Source organism: Lupinus angustifolius, chromosome LG04, assembly GCF_001865875.1.
Source record: "Lupinus angustifolius cultivar Tanjil chromosome LG04, LupAngTanjil_v1.0, whole genome shotgun sequence".
NCBI lineage: Eukaryota > Viridiplantae > Streptophyta > Magnoliopsida > Fabales > Fabaceae > Lupinus > Lupinus angustifolius.
In genome coordinates this window covers 9,098,840-9,116,011 of record NC_032012.1, presented here as the reverse complement: position 1 = coordinate 9,116,011, position 17,172 = coordinate 9,098,840, and the positions used below count along the sequence as shown (strand labels likewise).

General features: G+C 31.8%; 2 protein-coding genes and 1 non-coding gene across 3 annotated transcripts; all 3 read right to left on the bottom strand.

Annotated features, from left to right (window-relative positions):
- LOC109345576 (uncharacterized protein YNL011C-like) lies at nt 1,730–8,908 on the bottom strand. Its single transcript, XM_019584658.1, has 12 exons — nt 8,542–8,908; nt 8,161–8,293; nt 7,481–7,577; nt 7,096–7,139; nt 6,483–6,639; nt 6,227–6,298; nt 5,427–5,510; nt 4,291–4,392; nt 3,936–3,983; nt 3,375–3,500; nt 2,573–2,665; nt 1,730–2,260 (listed from the first exon to the last, which is right to left on the bottom strand). The coding sequence occupies exons 1-12, from the start codon at nt 8,822–8,824 to the stop codon at nt 2,129–2,131; spliced, it is 1,371 nt and encodes a 456-aa protein (XP_019440203.1). The 5' UTR covers nt 8,825–8,908; the 3' UTR covers nt 1,730–2,128.
- Nucleotides 9,932–13,599, bottom strand: LOC109345577 (U-box domain-containing protein 2-like). Its single transcript, XM_019584659.1, has 2 exons — nt 13,086–13,599; nt 9,932–10,816 (listed from the first exon to the last, which is right to left on the bottom strand). Exons 1-2 carry the CDS (start codon nt 13,562–13,564, stop codon nt 9,970–9,972), a joined length of 1,326 nt encoding a protein of 441 aa, XP_019440204.1. The 5' UTR covers nt 13,565–13,599; the 3' UTR covers nt 9,932–9,969.
- Nucleotides 16,843–16,913, bottom strand: TRNAG-GCC. The gene has a single exon. It is a non-coding gene; the product is annotated as a tRNA-Gly (tRNA).

The window sequence follows — 17,172 nt, the reverse complement described above, 5'->3', positions numbered from 1 at the left end:
AAAACCCAGATCCTTGTAGGTTTCTTTGATCCACACTTTCAAAACTCGACCCAGTTGCGATGTTCCCATCTTAACTTATCTGGACGGTGCCATCATTTATGTTGATGCTGAACTCAATTGAGATCTAAGAGCAACGACAACGACAAACAATATCTTCATTTTTATTTGAGTCTCACATTATTTTATAATTTATTACAATTCCTCTTGAAATAAGAACATCATTTACTTTTTCCTTACAATAATTTATTCAATTTTTTATTAATTTATGGTAACTTGAAACTCGCCTCATTTTCCTTTGGCTAAGAACAACAAAAAGTTGTTCTTATTTAAGAACAAAAGTCATAAAATAAGAATGATACAGTGGAAAATATAGTAAAAATGTTCTTATTCGGCTAAGAACAATCTTAAAAACAACGATCTAAGTGATTAGATGAAATATTAACCATGCAGCAACAACTCAAGTTAGTTAAGACAGTTACACACCAAACAGTACAATAATTTCTTCAACTTTTCATTAATTTATGGTAACTTGAAAATACATCAACATTATCAATCAACATCTTATGTAGCACAAGACGTCTGGAATTAAAGTAAATAAAAGTTTGGGTTCCACACGTTTACAACATCTTCCACAATTATAACTCTAATTTTCATCTTATACTTTCCAATAAGTAATTCAAATCAAGATTTATTTCAATGTAAAATTATACCATTTGTCTTTAAACATATCACACAAATTTACCTTTTATTTATATTTCTCATCAAACAATTCCTTCTAGGATGAAGCAAAACTAAGAATAGTTCATATTTATGAATGATTTGGAATTTAGGAACCAAATAGCATATCCTTTTGACAATGAACAAGCTTAAGAATGTTCTTTATTTTGTTATAAACAATCACTAGGTGTGGCCAACAACACAATAAGGTTGTTATCTTTGTCCACCACCTCGGCTTTATGTGTCGGTAATTACACTCTCCTAACCAAAGCTCTAAAAGGTAGTAAGTGGATTTTTTTTTAATGGTTCATTACTCAACAAAGCCACTATACAACGCAACCACCACATTGGTTTAGGTTCATCCACGAGTATAATGGACCCATTGGGACCCATATGAAATTATCAGCTTCAACTTCTTCAGCTTCCCACCATTATCTGTTGGGGCTGGTAAACGGTGCACATCTTCTATTTGCAACTTGTGCTCTATTATACGTGATCATCTTATATTCTTATGTACTTGTAACTCAACAATAACAATATTTTTGGTAAACCTTTATTTTTTGGTAAATTAACTAAAATAAATTTATCATATTCACTTTATGTTCCTGTGTAAAAATTAAAATATTCATTCAAACGTAACTAGGTTAGTAAATTTCTTATATCATTCTATTTGCAACTTATTTGAATACTTCTTTTTTATATCTGTCATGTTATTAATCATTTCTTGAGCATATTCCTAATTTACATACTTGAAAATTCACTTTACTTGTTAAAGTGTTCAATTCTTGGAAGCGACACTTGTTGAGAGGAGTAACCACACACCCAGAAAGAGATTAGTTCTTCCCCAAAAAGGGTGAGGAGATACCCTTATTAATAAAGAAGGTTGATTGAGTAAGTGCCTAATGAAGCTGTTTATGCATACATGCTAAATTAGATTGAAAGTAAAGGGAAATTATAGCAGAAAATACTCTCAACATTCAAGAAAAAATGAAAGAAATGAGAACACTGAACAAACCGAAGCTCTGCATGAGATTAGTAAAACAGCAAAAATTGATGTACCACATACATATAAAACACAGACATCATTAACTAGAGAATATTTTGTTCTCAATATATATTGTAATGATACAACGACAACACTTTACATGCATTTGTTTATCTTAAACTAGATTATCCCTACATGCTCAAATATTTATGCTAAAAATAAATAGGGAATTAAGAGAACTTTTGAGTGTTACCACCAATTCCAGAATCTTGATCGGTGAGGATCAATCAACCGGAATTTGGTAGGGAAAGAATATTAAGTTCTGAAACAAGATTTTGCACAATATACTAATTTACCTAGAACTCAAAGAAAATAATGCAAAAGAATATACAATCATGTGACAATAATTTCACTAGCCTCTCATGCTCATGTGGTATCAATTAAGCCATTGACTCGAGTCTTCACATACCTGTCTATTAAGTCTGCAAGAGCTCTTATCAAAGATTTCGGATCATATATTATACCAACTTTAGAGTCACATAGGGAGTCAACCACAATCTGCAAAAAAAATAAGAATTGTAAGATGATTACAAACATAGTAAATTGCATCATGCAATGACCATGCATTGTACTAAAATAAGAATACACAGATCCACCATAAATATGATCCAATATTAACAGTGATACAATATGGGCATGTAAAACTGTTTTACACTAATCGTTCATTCAAGTATTCAACATTAACAGTGATCCAACATCCAAACAAGTTTAATAAAGCTCAAGATAAAATGTATATATCTTCATCATGCTAAACAGAATAAGTTTTATCCATCCACTATTTTCCATCATGGAGAAATTTGGCATACATACCACATCAAATATTCCTTGGGCAGCCAAACAGTCAACATCAACTGGAATTGCACTATTTCTTGGCACCAGAAGGGTATTGATATATTGACTCGGCTGCAAAAAAATCATAAACAGCAAATAAATTTCTTTCATCACATTATACAGTGTAATGTGCATTTTGATTTTCATTTTTTATGATAATTGTACTTAATTTGAAGATTTTTCGTAATACTTCATATTTCATCTTGTATCAGAGAAAGAAAAACATTTACAAAACTAATTAAACAGAAAGAGTGGTTAGAATATTTTTCTTAGGCATTTCTGGCATATCGTGTCAGACAGTGGGACGATAGTGGAGATATAATCTCAGACAATGACACAATATTGAAGGAGATGGGAAAATACTAAAATTGACCAATAAAGGCAAGGGACATTACAACAAACTAGAAAAGGTCAACTGCTTTTCATACAACAATTCATTCTTGTGATAGTAATTAGTAATGACTCTGTGGAAGGATTAGTGTTACATAAATACAAAAGTGTTTGTCAAACAGATTTGGCACTTGATGCGATATTTCCGTTGAATAATGAGAAATAAAATGAATGAAATTTGACTAAATACCTTAATAAAGTAATTATGTATGTATTGACAATGTACCACTTGGAACAGGATAAGAAGTGTGCATCTAAAGATTCTAACCTATAATACTTGTTCTTGTTAGAGAAACATATGCCAGTCAAATGCTTTATTTTGAACAGAAATCAATATAATGTCATAAAGTCTTCTATTTGGCACCAAGAAGTTTTATTTGTGATCACTCACAGGATTATTTAAGTGATTGGAAGGATCTCCATATGTTCGATTTAGAGCATCCGTAATGGCAGTTACAAAAGAAGAAGCCAAAAAGCCATTAGTCTCCCGGTCATGCGTGCCATTTAACATAAGTACCTATCATATTTATTTTCCATCAAGTTAGTACAAACTCAAAAAATAAGGTAGAGGTAGCTCTCAATGTTTGAGATTAGCAAATATAATCAAGCAATGCAGGATCACAATAACAGATAGCGCAGTCTGAATCTCATGTAACCAAAAATAATTTGCATCTAAGCAAGATAGCAATAACTAATTTTCATTCAATAACTTCAAGCCGTAGGTATCTACAAACATAAGCTTAACAAGTCGAAAAGCAAAGGCGTGTGACACATGGCAGCACAATTGTGCCATTATATGGACAGAAATTAAACACAATCTTATTTAGATTCCAAAATTCCATGTAAATTAAACATAATCTCATTTAGATTCCTCTTTAACCACAGGGTGGAAAGCTCGCACTAACTATCAATCAGCAAAGAAAATGTGTATACTAACATGATGAGGAAATACCTTGAGGCAGGACCTGGAAGAAATAATCTCCCCAATTCCTAGTAATACCTACAAGAAAATGTAGGTCAGCTAACTGTTAGGATCTAATTGCAAGGTATGATGGGACCTGAGTCCCACATTGGAAGTGTAGGATTCTGGTGTGGAGTTTATATGGTCCGGGCTCTTCAACCATGATGCCTAGCTTTTGGCTCTCGAACTACAATGGCTAACTATTAAAATGCTACGCATGAAAACTACAAAATAAAAGGGGGAAGGAAGGCTCAAAATTGGCACTATCTGAAACAAAATCAAAGATTGTGTAATTTCACTTCATCAAGAACAAATATTATATATATACTAATTGTAAGAATGTTACCAATGAAGGGCAGACTGAAGTAAAAAGGGAACCCATGGCATACACAATGCAGTCAACACTATTTAACTGCTCCAATACAGCAGCATTAGGTGAGGGGAAGACCTGTTCAAAGAAAAGAGAAAGAAGTTCCAAATTTCCAGTTATAATTATAAATTGTTCACAGATTATGAGGTCAATAGCCAAATTCATATATAGATTTCCTACAATAAGGTAAATGAATTGAAAGCTTCGCACTATAATAGTTAGTATTAGAAGAAAACTAGTAAAATAAGTGGGTGTTTCCCCCTCCCCGTAGTCCAAGTACACCAAAAAATATAGAGCCACTTTATAGTAGAAAAACAATATATCAGGTAGCACAGAACAAACGAGGAGTGTTGGACTACTACAATCATATGAATATATGAAATGCAATGAACAATTGCATACATATATGCACTACCTAATATACCAAAAGCAAAAGGCAATGCTTCTACTGTCTATTTTGTATGATTATTTTGACAAATGCTTAAGCTCCTTAAAGCTTACTACACACTGATTCAAGAACTACGAAGTAGCTACTTTTAATACATACTATTATTTTATAAGAAAAATAAATTTAGTAGGAAATAATATAAGATATCATCCTAAAGAAAACACCTAAAAATAATAATTCAATAAAATTTGCAAAGCATGACAATCTCTGTATGTCCGACAAATAATTTACTATACTGATTAGCTTGAAAAACATGTAAAAAATGTAAAAAATGTTTAATTGTGAACAGAAAGAAGAGAGGGCAAAAGGTTGTGGGGATTGCAGTTCATCAAGACATTTCACTCAACTCAAGTACACCGGGGAATTAGAATGATTACGGATTTTCTAGTGTACAGCCAAGTAGTAATCCAAAATCCCAAAATTTTGCAAAACGAGGAGAAAGAGATCTATCATATATCATAAACTCTAAATCTAACATACAGATAGAAGGGTGATGATTGATGTATAAAAAATATATCATGAAACCACAACTGCTTCTCATAAAAGAGTTCATTTGCCTTCTTTGCATACTTCTTAACATAAATGATTTCCATGATGTATAAGAGTCATTTCAGAAATCCTGCAAAATGTGAAACAAGTAGGTCCAACAAGACACATCATTTACCTCATGGAGCAAATTTTTTCCCTCACTTGACATGTAGAACACCCGTTTTATTTTTGAAGGAAGTGATGGAGCTGAAAAGCTTTCCTACCCATGAAATGATACGACATCAATAGAATAAAATATAAGATAAATATGCCAGGAACCAGCAGCACAATGTAAATTCTCAATACAACAAATTACACACAGTCTTTGACACTCACTATAGATCAACTGACAAATCATTATTTTGTAAGATACAAATAGTGAAAATAAATGAAAAACATTTTCGGTATTTAAATTTAAAATCGATGTTCGACATTACTTCGGAAGCTAAAACTACTTCACCATAATTGATAAAAGGAGGAAAAATCAAAGGAATAAACTATCTAATTATTAAAATCACACAAGATCTTCTAAAATTCAAACCAACAAGAACTCACGTCCATTTCAAACTCAATCAACACCAAAAGGTTAATATTTCTTAGGCCAAACCAACATCTGAAGAACATAAGCACCCACTCTCCACATCATTACTAACCTAAAAAATACCCTTACTATAATTGCTAGATCCCCTTGAACAAAAACTGCTCATTTTCTTTCAATAAGAGTCTAGAAAATATTGAGCCACTAGGATAAGGCACAGTGAGGGACTTGGGTAGTTTGCATGAGGTCAGAGTTTCAAAACTCATTGCCACCATTGTACTAAAAAGAATCTAGAAAATATATACAGGCTTTATTCAGGCGAGTTCTTTTCAGATCAGTAGAAATTTAAGCAAAATACTGTATGGATAGGCATAACATCACAATATACACTACCATACCTTATTAACCGGCTCCATTGTTCCACTTGTTGGATGAGAAATTTCATTTTGTCCCCTTATAACAGTTCCATCCTAAATAGATATTAGAGCATAATATAAGATAAAGAAACAACTAGCAAAATTACAGGTCAATAATCTGTGAATTTCTAATCAAGCTCCTTTTAACAAGAAAACAAATAATTTATTCCTCAGAACTAACATTTAACCTCCAAGAGAACAAAAGATAATTACATGGTTAAATATATTTGTAACACACCCATAATTCACACCCTAATGTAAGTCTATCATTGGTCGAAATCACAGGGAGAACCAAGCTGTCAGGGGGGATGTCTGAAACGCGTGAAAACAAAAATATGGCAGCATCCAAGGACTGAAAAAATATACGTGCTCCTGCAAAAAAGAAATTCCCGATGCTGCATAATTTATAAAAGTCAGTTAATTTGTTCTAATGTGAGACAGCAATGTCAGTTAGAAGGAAATATTATTGTATGGTTAAATCACAGGGAGAACCATTACATTTGCATTACAATGAACCTAAAATTTCTTCTGGACCAATCACTAATTTCTAATGACTCTTGCCAATAGCCAGAAATATTAACATAGCACCCACAGCACAACCCACTAGAAATTACAGCATTTCAACACACTTTAAGCTTTATCCATTGACGATAGCAGAAAGAGAAAACTTAAGGTTAAGGGGCATAGCCACGTAGGCATTATGCCAGAGCTGCTTCTGCAAAGCAATGGGGCACCCTTTTGTCATTACAGCATAATGAATATGATCAACAAAAGCAAACTTATGGAGGGGGGCTATGGGGCAAGAAAAAATAAACCAGGGCAAGCATCTCATTAAATCAGAAATAAAGGACCTGCCATTGCTGAAACAAAATGATTCTTCAGACCGACGGAGAATCTGTATAAAGACAAAAATAGAAAAGCCAAATCATGCCAAATTAGAAATAAGTGCATGAAGGATTGAAACACCTTGATAAAAAAATAGTTTTCATGATGTTGGCGATGATGATTACAATAATATATATCAATAAAGGAAAACAAAACCAATACTCTGAATAATTTATATACACACACACTCTCTGATCCCCCACCACACAAAAAAAGGAATATTGACATAATATCCATTGAGGTACAAGAATATATACTGTAAGAAGCAATATCCCATCTAAGAAATTCACAAGTTATACATATTTATTTTACAAAATATATTTATGCCCAGGATAAGAAAGAATATGCCACCTGGTTCTGAAAATAAACAAGAAATGCTCGAATAGTCTCCCTGTAGGGTTTCGACACACCTTCCCACAGAAAGTGATCACCTTCTACAATAGAGTACCTATAAAACATAGATGTCACCGTGGGCTGGGTTAAAATAAAAATTTGATGCAACTAAAATATAAGGGTCTTTGCAATTAAAATAAAATAAAAATGAGAGTACCAAACAGACAAATATATGTCAACAAGTACAAAAAATGTTATAATTTTAAAAGTTGGTTAAATTTATCCTTTGGTCCCCGTAGTTACACTATTTTTAAATAGGTCCCTATAGTTCAATTTTTTTAAATTAAGTCATTAGACTTAAAAAATATTTAAATAGGTCCCTGCATTGAAATAAGTTTTTAATTAAACCCCTAGTTTCTACTAATTATAGAATTTTGTAAATGAGTTCCTGCTAGGGATATATATAGTTTTGTGTTAAGTATAGAGAACTAGTTACAACTTCTAAACTATAGAGGTTATGAGGATTTAAGGAGTAATTTAACCTAACTCAGAATCACATAAGTTAGCATACTATTCCTCAATAACATTGAACAAACCATATCAGAATGAAAATAAATAAATAAAACTATATCATTCATAGAATCCAAGATGCCAATGATCCATAATGGAAGCAAAGAGAATAACAAACAATGTGATACCATTCTGATTTAGCTTGCAATGGATCAAACGTTAAACGATGACCAAGCAAATTTCGAACAGCAAGAGCTTCAGCAGTACTTTGATCAGACAATCTCAAACACCTAGAACGTATATCTCCAACAGCAGGTCCACCTGTGACAAGTTCCCAAATCAATCAAATTCATATAAAAAAAATCACAACATTTCAAACATAGAAACACTAATAGTCAGTGTTTTTTGAAAAAACCATCCGCAACCGCAATTTAGAACACAATATCGTGGTTTTGATTGTCTCCTCAACCACATGGTGACTACAATTGCGGCCGCATCGGCTTCAATTTCCTGCAATTTCAACTTAATGTAACAGCAACCGCAATTTAAAACATTGAAAAGAATTATACCAAGGACGCGAACAATTTCAGCTGTGCTTCCACCATCATCAGAAACAGGGAGAACGTGAGCGACACGTGTAGTGAAGTTCTTAAGGTCCTCAACGACGCCGTTAAAGGCAGTGCCTCCGGAAAAGACGAGCAATGCAGGTTCGGGATGAGTGGTGAGATTAGGGTTTGAGTAACAACGACGATGGCGATTCGATGAATGAAACGAGGCCATGGAAGAAGAAGTGAGAGAAGTGGTGTTAAAGAAGAAGAAGAACGATGTGGGACCCAAAGAAGTATACACCATATTCGGGTGTTTCCTCAACTTTACTTTTGTTCCTCGAATCCAACATAAACACCATATCCATGTGGGACAACCTTAGAAAAAAAGTGATAATCTTAAAATGTTTTTGAATAAGAGAAAAAATAAAATATTTTAATGTTCTATTTTTTACTGCATCACAATCCTAATGAGTATCCTTGCTAACTCTGATTATACAAATTAAATAGTGGTTCATAACAAGAGGGTAATCCCACCAATTTTACAATTATTTTATACTCCTTTGAAGTAAATTTATGAAATGAACTATTTTGCCTGGAAAAAACTATAATTTATGTCCGTCTTGAGTAGAAAAGTATTAATTAGAAGTATTTGTGAAATTTGGTATGTTACATCAAAGTTAAATGTATATATATTAGGTAATATAGTCTTATTTTTTTAGGATGGAGATCACATATCTGGAACGGTGTCTCATTTCATATCTCAAGTCAATCATATATTAACATGTAGACAAAATAAAAATTTTAAAAGTCAAAAATAATAAAATGGAACATTCCAATTGGTTTGGGACATGGAGTGAAACACCTTTTGAGACAGGTGATCTTCATCCCACTTTTTATGTCTCATTATGTCCTAATCTAATTAAAAGTTGACACATACTTAAAATAAAAATTATAAAAAACAAAAAATATTTTTTTATGTTATTTGATTGGTTTGGGACCTAACAATATTAATTTTTTTGGACACTTTATCTCGTTCCATAAGAAATTTAAGAATGGACATGGGAGTCTTGAATGAGAAAGAGAACAAGAGACTTGAGGAGAAAGAAAAAAGTGGAATTGGTGCATATGAGTCACGAGTTCCTGCAAAGTCGTGCATCAGAGTGACGAGTTGAGTAAAGTCGTGGATGAGAATCACGAGTTCACTAAAAAAATACATTACTTTCGTAATTTTTATAAAAGTTACACGATTTCCATAATTTTACAGTCAACCCAACCAACTGAGTAAATTTTCCGACTTTTCACTTATATCTCCTTTTTGTCCCATGCAACAATAAAAGAATAGCACTCATAAAGTAGCCTAAATTGAAAATTCTGAGTGCATGAGGCTATATTAGACAAGATGATGGCATGATAGATATACACAACCATATTGGAGAAATAAGGACCGGCCTAGTACGGCAAACTCTTGGAACTTGTGCTGATCACCAATGACTTGAGTTTAGAAGAATCTCCAGTTGCATTTGCCCTCTGTGTTATTATTTCCAAATTCCTATGCAAACTTTGTTTCACCAAACCCTTCATCAATTTCTTCCCCTTTTTTGCATCTCCTTGATTTATAGGTGAGCCCATTGCAAATCTTGGTGATTGTGGACCTGAATGTGGCCCCATCCTTACTTGCCCTTCATCCTTAAACCATTGCAAAAGTTTCATTCCTCTCTTCTGAGCTAAAGAGCTTCCTAATAGAACCACTTCTAGAAGCACAGGAACAATCCCAGCCTGTGCCATTTTCTCTCTTTGTGATGAACTTTGGTGAGCCAAAATCATCAAAATATAAACACACAACTCTTGACATTTTGGTTTATCTTCCCATAACAATATCTTAATGAAACTTTCTGGCACCATTGAACTATTCTCTATTGCTTTCTTTCCCATCAAAGTTACCAACAAGTTCCCTAGAGTAGCTAGTGCTTTCTCTGAAATTTCCTTCATTGTGGAGAGTTCCAAGAGAATAGGCACAACTCCACTAGAAACCAAAACTCTTGCATTCTCTAACACTGTTGAGATGTTGTATAAGGCACATAAACATGATCTTTTGGTATCAAAACATGAACTTGAATCAAGAATGTTTCTTAGTAATGGGAGAAAATCTAATGAAGGAAAAGAGAATTGGGTATTTGCTAGAGATGATAATGTTAAGAGCAATTCTGCAAATGCACTTATTGTTGATTCATCTAAAAGGTCAATTTTCTTTGGTAGCTTCAACAGTATTCCTGCCTCCACAATCAAAACCTTGTTCCTGAACAAAACAAGGGAAACATTTTTCAGCAGCTAAATCATAGAAACAATTATTTCATACCTTCCAAGTCAACCATAGACATTGATACAATCGGGTAAGGTTTCGCTAAATACCATGAAGGATTAAAAGGTAAAGTTTCGCTAAATACCCCGGAGGACCAAAAGGTAAGATTTCGATTTGTTGGAGTAACACTTATTAGGAGGAGGGATAGTCACACACTCCGAAAAAATATTAGTACAAAAATGTATACACTCACATTATAAAAGTTTTTTACATTGTCATTGTATCATTAATTCATTTTCAATTATTATTGATTCTTAAATAAATGTATTACAAATAAATGGTAGATAATATATTGAATATGTATAAATCATTATATTGCATGAATATTACCATAAAAAATATCCTCTAAGTGAGCATAAACTAGTCAACAACTCAATTCAACAATCCACTAACAATTTTTCTTCCTTTGATGGGATTAAGAAATGCAATTTTTTTATAAACAATAATAAGTTGGCCAAATCGACTAAACTAAAACATATATCATTTATATAACTGAGTGAAGTCAACTAGAATCTGAAATTAATATCGTGTTGGAAAATGAAGATCAATAAAAGACATAACATTGTTATAAAATTATAATAAAGGAATCTAATCAACTACCCAAGATTTTATAATCTATAATTTATAAATTTTTAGACAAAAATGTGGTTTGAATATGAACTTTGTCTCCTTATAGATCACCCCACTAGCCAGCAATTTAATTCACACTCAGCGCACACTTTGGTCATTTATTTTTTAATTATATCTCTTCCAACTAATACTGACATAGCACATTATAGTATAGTGCTAGTGGGATTAGAACAAATTTGATAAAAAATATTGTCAAATTTCATATTCAGATTTAATGTCATGAATCCAAAATTAATTATTTTGATAACTTTTTTCATATTTCTACAGCCTGTAACATATAGGGCAGAAACGTGACTCTAAATTCGAGGCACTTTCAATGCACACACTATATCATTTTCCTTTGTCTCCATTTAAAATTAATGTTCATTTCTTGTTATTTGTTTTTTTCTCTTTGGATTAGAATTTATAGAACAATACTTTGATGAATGTGGTTTTGGAAATTAGTAATTTACTATGGAGTCATGAACCATTCCCATCAATATTGTACCCAAAAGTCAAAGTTGGTAGTCACAGGTGACTCATAATGGCTCCACTTTCACCAATTTCTTGAGTATATATGATTACTTATTTGTCCTCATTTTGAAAAAATAAAAAATAGAGAGTCAAGTGCGGGAAAGAAAAATATAATTTTCAATGATACATCTATCTTTTTAATTATAATAAAATTACATTTTTATTATTATAAACAATAGAGAAATATGTATTTGTCTCTTCATTAATTGAGATGATCAATATTACTACTATATAAGTTAATGTCAAAGAATTCAACTCTAATTTCATATCATGGGTCATGAGATATCATATTTTCTCTCACATATGTCAACCTAAGATATAGTCTTATACTCTTATGTCTATTTTTGAAATATATCGACATAAAACAAAGTACATATGTTATTTTCACCAAACATAAATTAATTACAGGACTTATATTTTATTGAGTTGCTTACTTTTTCTATTTTGCCTAATAAAAGTTTAGGTAATTAAGCTTGATATTGAGGTTTCATCAAAATAGCTCAATGATGTTCTCATATCCATAAAGATTCAAACTCACCCTATTGTAAAGATAAAAGTCATTTTTTCAACTTTATTTACTCTATTTTTTGTTTAAATCAAATAAGAAGATTAGGAATATTAAACACTAAAAAACATTAACTTTAGGGATAGGGATCACCTGTCCCAAAATGGTATCCTCAATCCTGTCTCACACCGTTTATGTTTAAACATATGAATTTAATATTTTATTTTTATAAAATAAAATTAAAATAAAATGTTATTTTTATTTGTTGGCAAAGAGTAATTAGATTAGGACACAGGACAGGAACTCCAATGGACAGAGGATCGAGTTCCAACTTTAGGGAGCAAGCATTCAAAAGTTAATATGAAAATCACATGTTCCAAATTAATCAAAATGTTTCTTTTTATTTTTAATTTTTTTCATTCATATATAATATATCATTGATCCGGAACAGAGAATAATGAGACACCATTAGAAACAGATCATTCAGGTTGCAAAAATTGTTGCATAGCAACAAAAAAAGGCAAGAAAAAAAAATGTTATAGTAATTTCAAAACTTACGTGTAAGTTCCATCAGCTAGGTGGATGAGCGCCATCAACCCTAATCTCCGGCGGCTAGCCACCTCAGACACCGCCATAGACACCAACACCGGCACCACCCCAAGTTCAGTTATCAACTTTCTAACCTTAACATCTTCTTTAGCTAACCTTGCAATCTCTTTTGCTGCCACCTCCTTCTCTTCACAGCTTCCAAAGTGAAGCTTCTTCACACTCCTTTGCAACACGATTTCAGATTCCTCCTCTTCCTCTACATTCTTCTCCATAACTTGAACCGTTTCAAGGTTTTCAACCTTGTTTTTGGGTTCAACTGTGCTTTTTTCTTTGTCAATATGATCAGAGGGATCACAGCAACGCTTTCGGGCTGCTTTGGAGTGAAGAAACCTTCTTATACGAGCAAAGAATTTAAGCTTTATGTTAGACACTACCCAAATAGAAGAAGAAGAAGAAGATGATGATGATGATGATGAAGGAGTAGGCATGTTTGTGAAATATAGAAGAAAAAGTGTTTATGGGTTTGGAGACAGAGAAAGAACAAAGAGGAGATGGGAGAGAAAGTGAATGAATGAGAGTATTTGAAGAAGAGCTATGAAAACATAAAATACTAAGGAAGCACAGAACACATGCAAAATAGCTGTGCTGTCCCATTTTAATGTGATGTAATGGTATATATTATATATGATACAAGATCTCATTAGAGGCTGTTATTTAGGCATATTAGTGTTAGAGTATAATAATATATATGTACTAAATGTATAATATGATTATTCTGTAAGAGTCGATAATAATTAAAAATGATATATAACTTTTCAGTAGTGTAACATTCCATGGTCTATGTTTTCATTTGCTTTGAGATTAATACCATTTGGCACAATATCACTAACGTTTAGTTTTTCTCGGCTAGTGTTTCTCAATTTGAACCTAATTAGTAGTAGAAGTCTATGTATTAGTGGAGATTGGGTCAAAATATCAAATATGTGACGGAGATCATCTGTCTCGGTCTAATTAACTGTGAATAAATAATATAAAAATGTATTATTTTGTTTTCAAAAAAGTTATTTACTTATGTGTGAATTTTTAGTGGGTGAGAACAGAGAATTGGGACAGGCTTTAGACCAGGTGATCATAGTAGAAATGACAAGAAAGCTGACTAAACTTACAAAATTTTGGTTAAAAGCTGAAAAGTCTGACCCAATACTTAAGATTGATAAGTTGATGTGTTTGATAAAACTAGTTAATAAATTGATAAAATGGTGTAAAAGAACTAAAATTAGATAAATATAAGATATGTTACTTTACGAGATTTATTAAATCAAGCCTTATAATAACAGGTCTTTCCTGAAAGTCGATCTTCTCTAACCAACCATGACTATACTTTATTTTTTTATCATATAAGCTCATTAACTAATTTATAATCCACTCAAAAATTTGACAAACACAAGCACAATTTTGGGTACCTTGTTGTGTGGATAAATGGGGCAACTTTGTTCATTGGTATTACGTGAGAAAATTACTATATGGTTCTTCATCAATGGTTTGAATCATATTCTCACTATTCATGATTTAAAATAAAATGAATCTATTTCATAAAGATATGAATTTCATATAATAATTTAAGGTGAAGGGATAGAATAAAAAGTATAATATATATATATATATATATATATATATATATATTTTGACATATATTGACATATATTGACAGTGTAAAGATTTATACACATTCCATATTTATTTGTATTACTTTTATTTAACAGTTAGTAATAATTAAAAATAAATTATAAATAATATATTAACAATATAAAATACTCTTAAATTGTGAATATATATATCGTTTTCAGCATTTTCTCCATTTAAAAACAAGTAACTAAATTGAGACTTTGGTTTTGATGTAAACTCACATCTATTACATGTGAGAATGAGGAAGACCCAGCTTTCATGTTCCCCATGGAACCATGAAATTTGGGGGCAGTGCACACGTGCAACATTAATAGACACTCACTACGCTATTTTCATTATTCTTCATTTGGCTACAAAATCTGATCTTTATAGTTGGCTATGATATTCTCACATGCATTAATTGATTGATCATGTCAACTTAATTTGGGGAAGTTCAATTGTTACATGGGTATGAGAAGAGTGAAGAGTCACAAGTGAGACACCACATCTTGAACTAAAACTTTAAGACATTAGTTCTATGGGTTTTTCCTTCTTATAAACTCTTTTACTCCTCATTGCATATTCAATGTAAAACTTCACACTTAAATAAACTCAACACTCCTTTTTTCATCATGCTCTAATGATCCCTAATTTTATTTTATAAATTAATGCATCACAACCAAGTAGATTATAGATGTATTATAGAGATTTGAGCTTAGATAACATAGAAGGAAAATGTGTTTGGGTAGAATTTCTCAATCTAGAACTGAAGAAGCCAGATAGATTAGTTAGCTATGCATTAAAGACCACCCTTATTAATAGTAACAAATACCCTAAAAAAATAATGAGAGTGAATGAAGTATTATTTTAGCTTTTTATGTCGGCATTAAGGTATATATTTTGTGTGAATAAAATCCAATTATACTAATTAAACAATAATTGTGTTAAACAATCACAATGGTTCCGTTTTTGACAAGGATTTTATAGGAAAGTGCCTTATATCTAAGTGCACCATTTGCAAACAATTTTAACTAGACAATAAAGCTATTAAGTTAAGAGAACCAAATTTTGGTATAACTTTGGGTGAACTTCCATTTAGGGAAGGGTGGCTGGATATATTGATTTATATAGTATTAGTTCATCATTTATTATTCATTTTTATTATCATTATCTCTTAAAAAAGTAATACAAATAAATAATAGATGATCTTTATCTTTATAGTATCAGCACATAAATATTTAAGTGTTCATACTTTTTTTGTACGATTATGGGTTTCCATGTTGGAATCCACTACAAATTTTTATCCATACAAAATTGGCTGTGTGTGTTGAGATGTAGAATTTATGGTATAATATGATGTGTGACAATCTAACATCTTTTGAGTATTACCCCATAACATTGGTTTTTGACTGCTATAATCAACGGTTGAATAATGAACTAACCATATCATATGTAACAGTGTGTAAATGCGTTTTAAGTTGTAAAGTGCAATTGTGTCACTAACATTATTATTTAAAGGCTAAATTAATGAGAAAATGAATTATAGAGTGTGTATGTTTTTAAATTGAGAAAAATATGTATACACTGACAATATAAGAGTTTTTTTTTACCCTGTCACTGCATTATCCACCATTTATTTTTAATTATCGTTAACTTTTCGAAAAAAGTAATCTAAATGAACACATCGAATAATGCAATATGGTGCCATCACACATAGGATTAATAAGAATGTGGGACTCAAAATGGGCATTCCACTAATAATTTTGTGATTAATTTAAAAGGGGTGGAAGGTTAGAAGTGCAAGGGACAATTTTCACAACCAACACTAATTGAAGTGCTACCTAAGGGATATAGTAGTTGATAGACAAGCAATTATTAAAGAAAGTGATGTGTTATACATAAAGTTCTATACTTCTATCATTTTAGACTAGTTCATGGTTTGAGTCCAACGCTAGCTTCATCTATTATCATATATAGTCCACCACGTGTTTCAATGACACAATAAAAGGTTCAAGGGTGGAACTTCTATATATTTTTCAAGTGCATGGTTTATGCAAGGTCAAATTATCCAATCAAGGAAAATAACAAAAAACATGACTCATGCACCAGCCGGGAATCGAACCCGGGTCTGTACCGTGGCAGGGTACTATTCTACCACTAGACCACTGGTGCTGTTTTGACTTAACAATTAACAAGAAATTTAATTCACTGTAATAGCATCTAACCTACCACAAAACAAGTTTACAAATTACAACCTAAGAAAATTGCACTTTTTAATCATACATGTTACTCTGCCTTCAAGTACATCAATCTTACAAGGAACTTCATGTACTAAACTTCTCTTTATGCTAGAAACCACTTGATTTAGAGAGACATTGAGTGAACTCTTAATATTGTAGTTAAATTATTAAGACAAACGAAATAGCAGTTT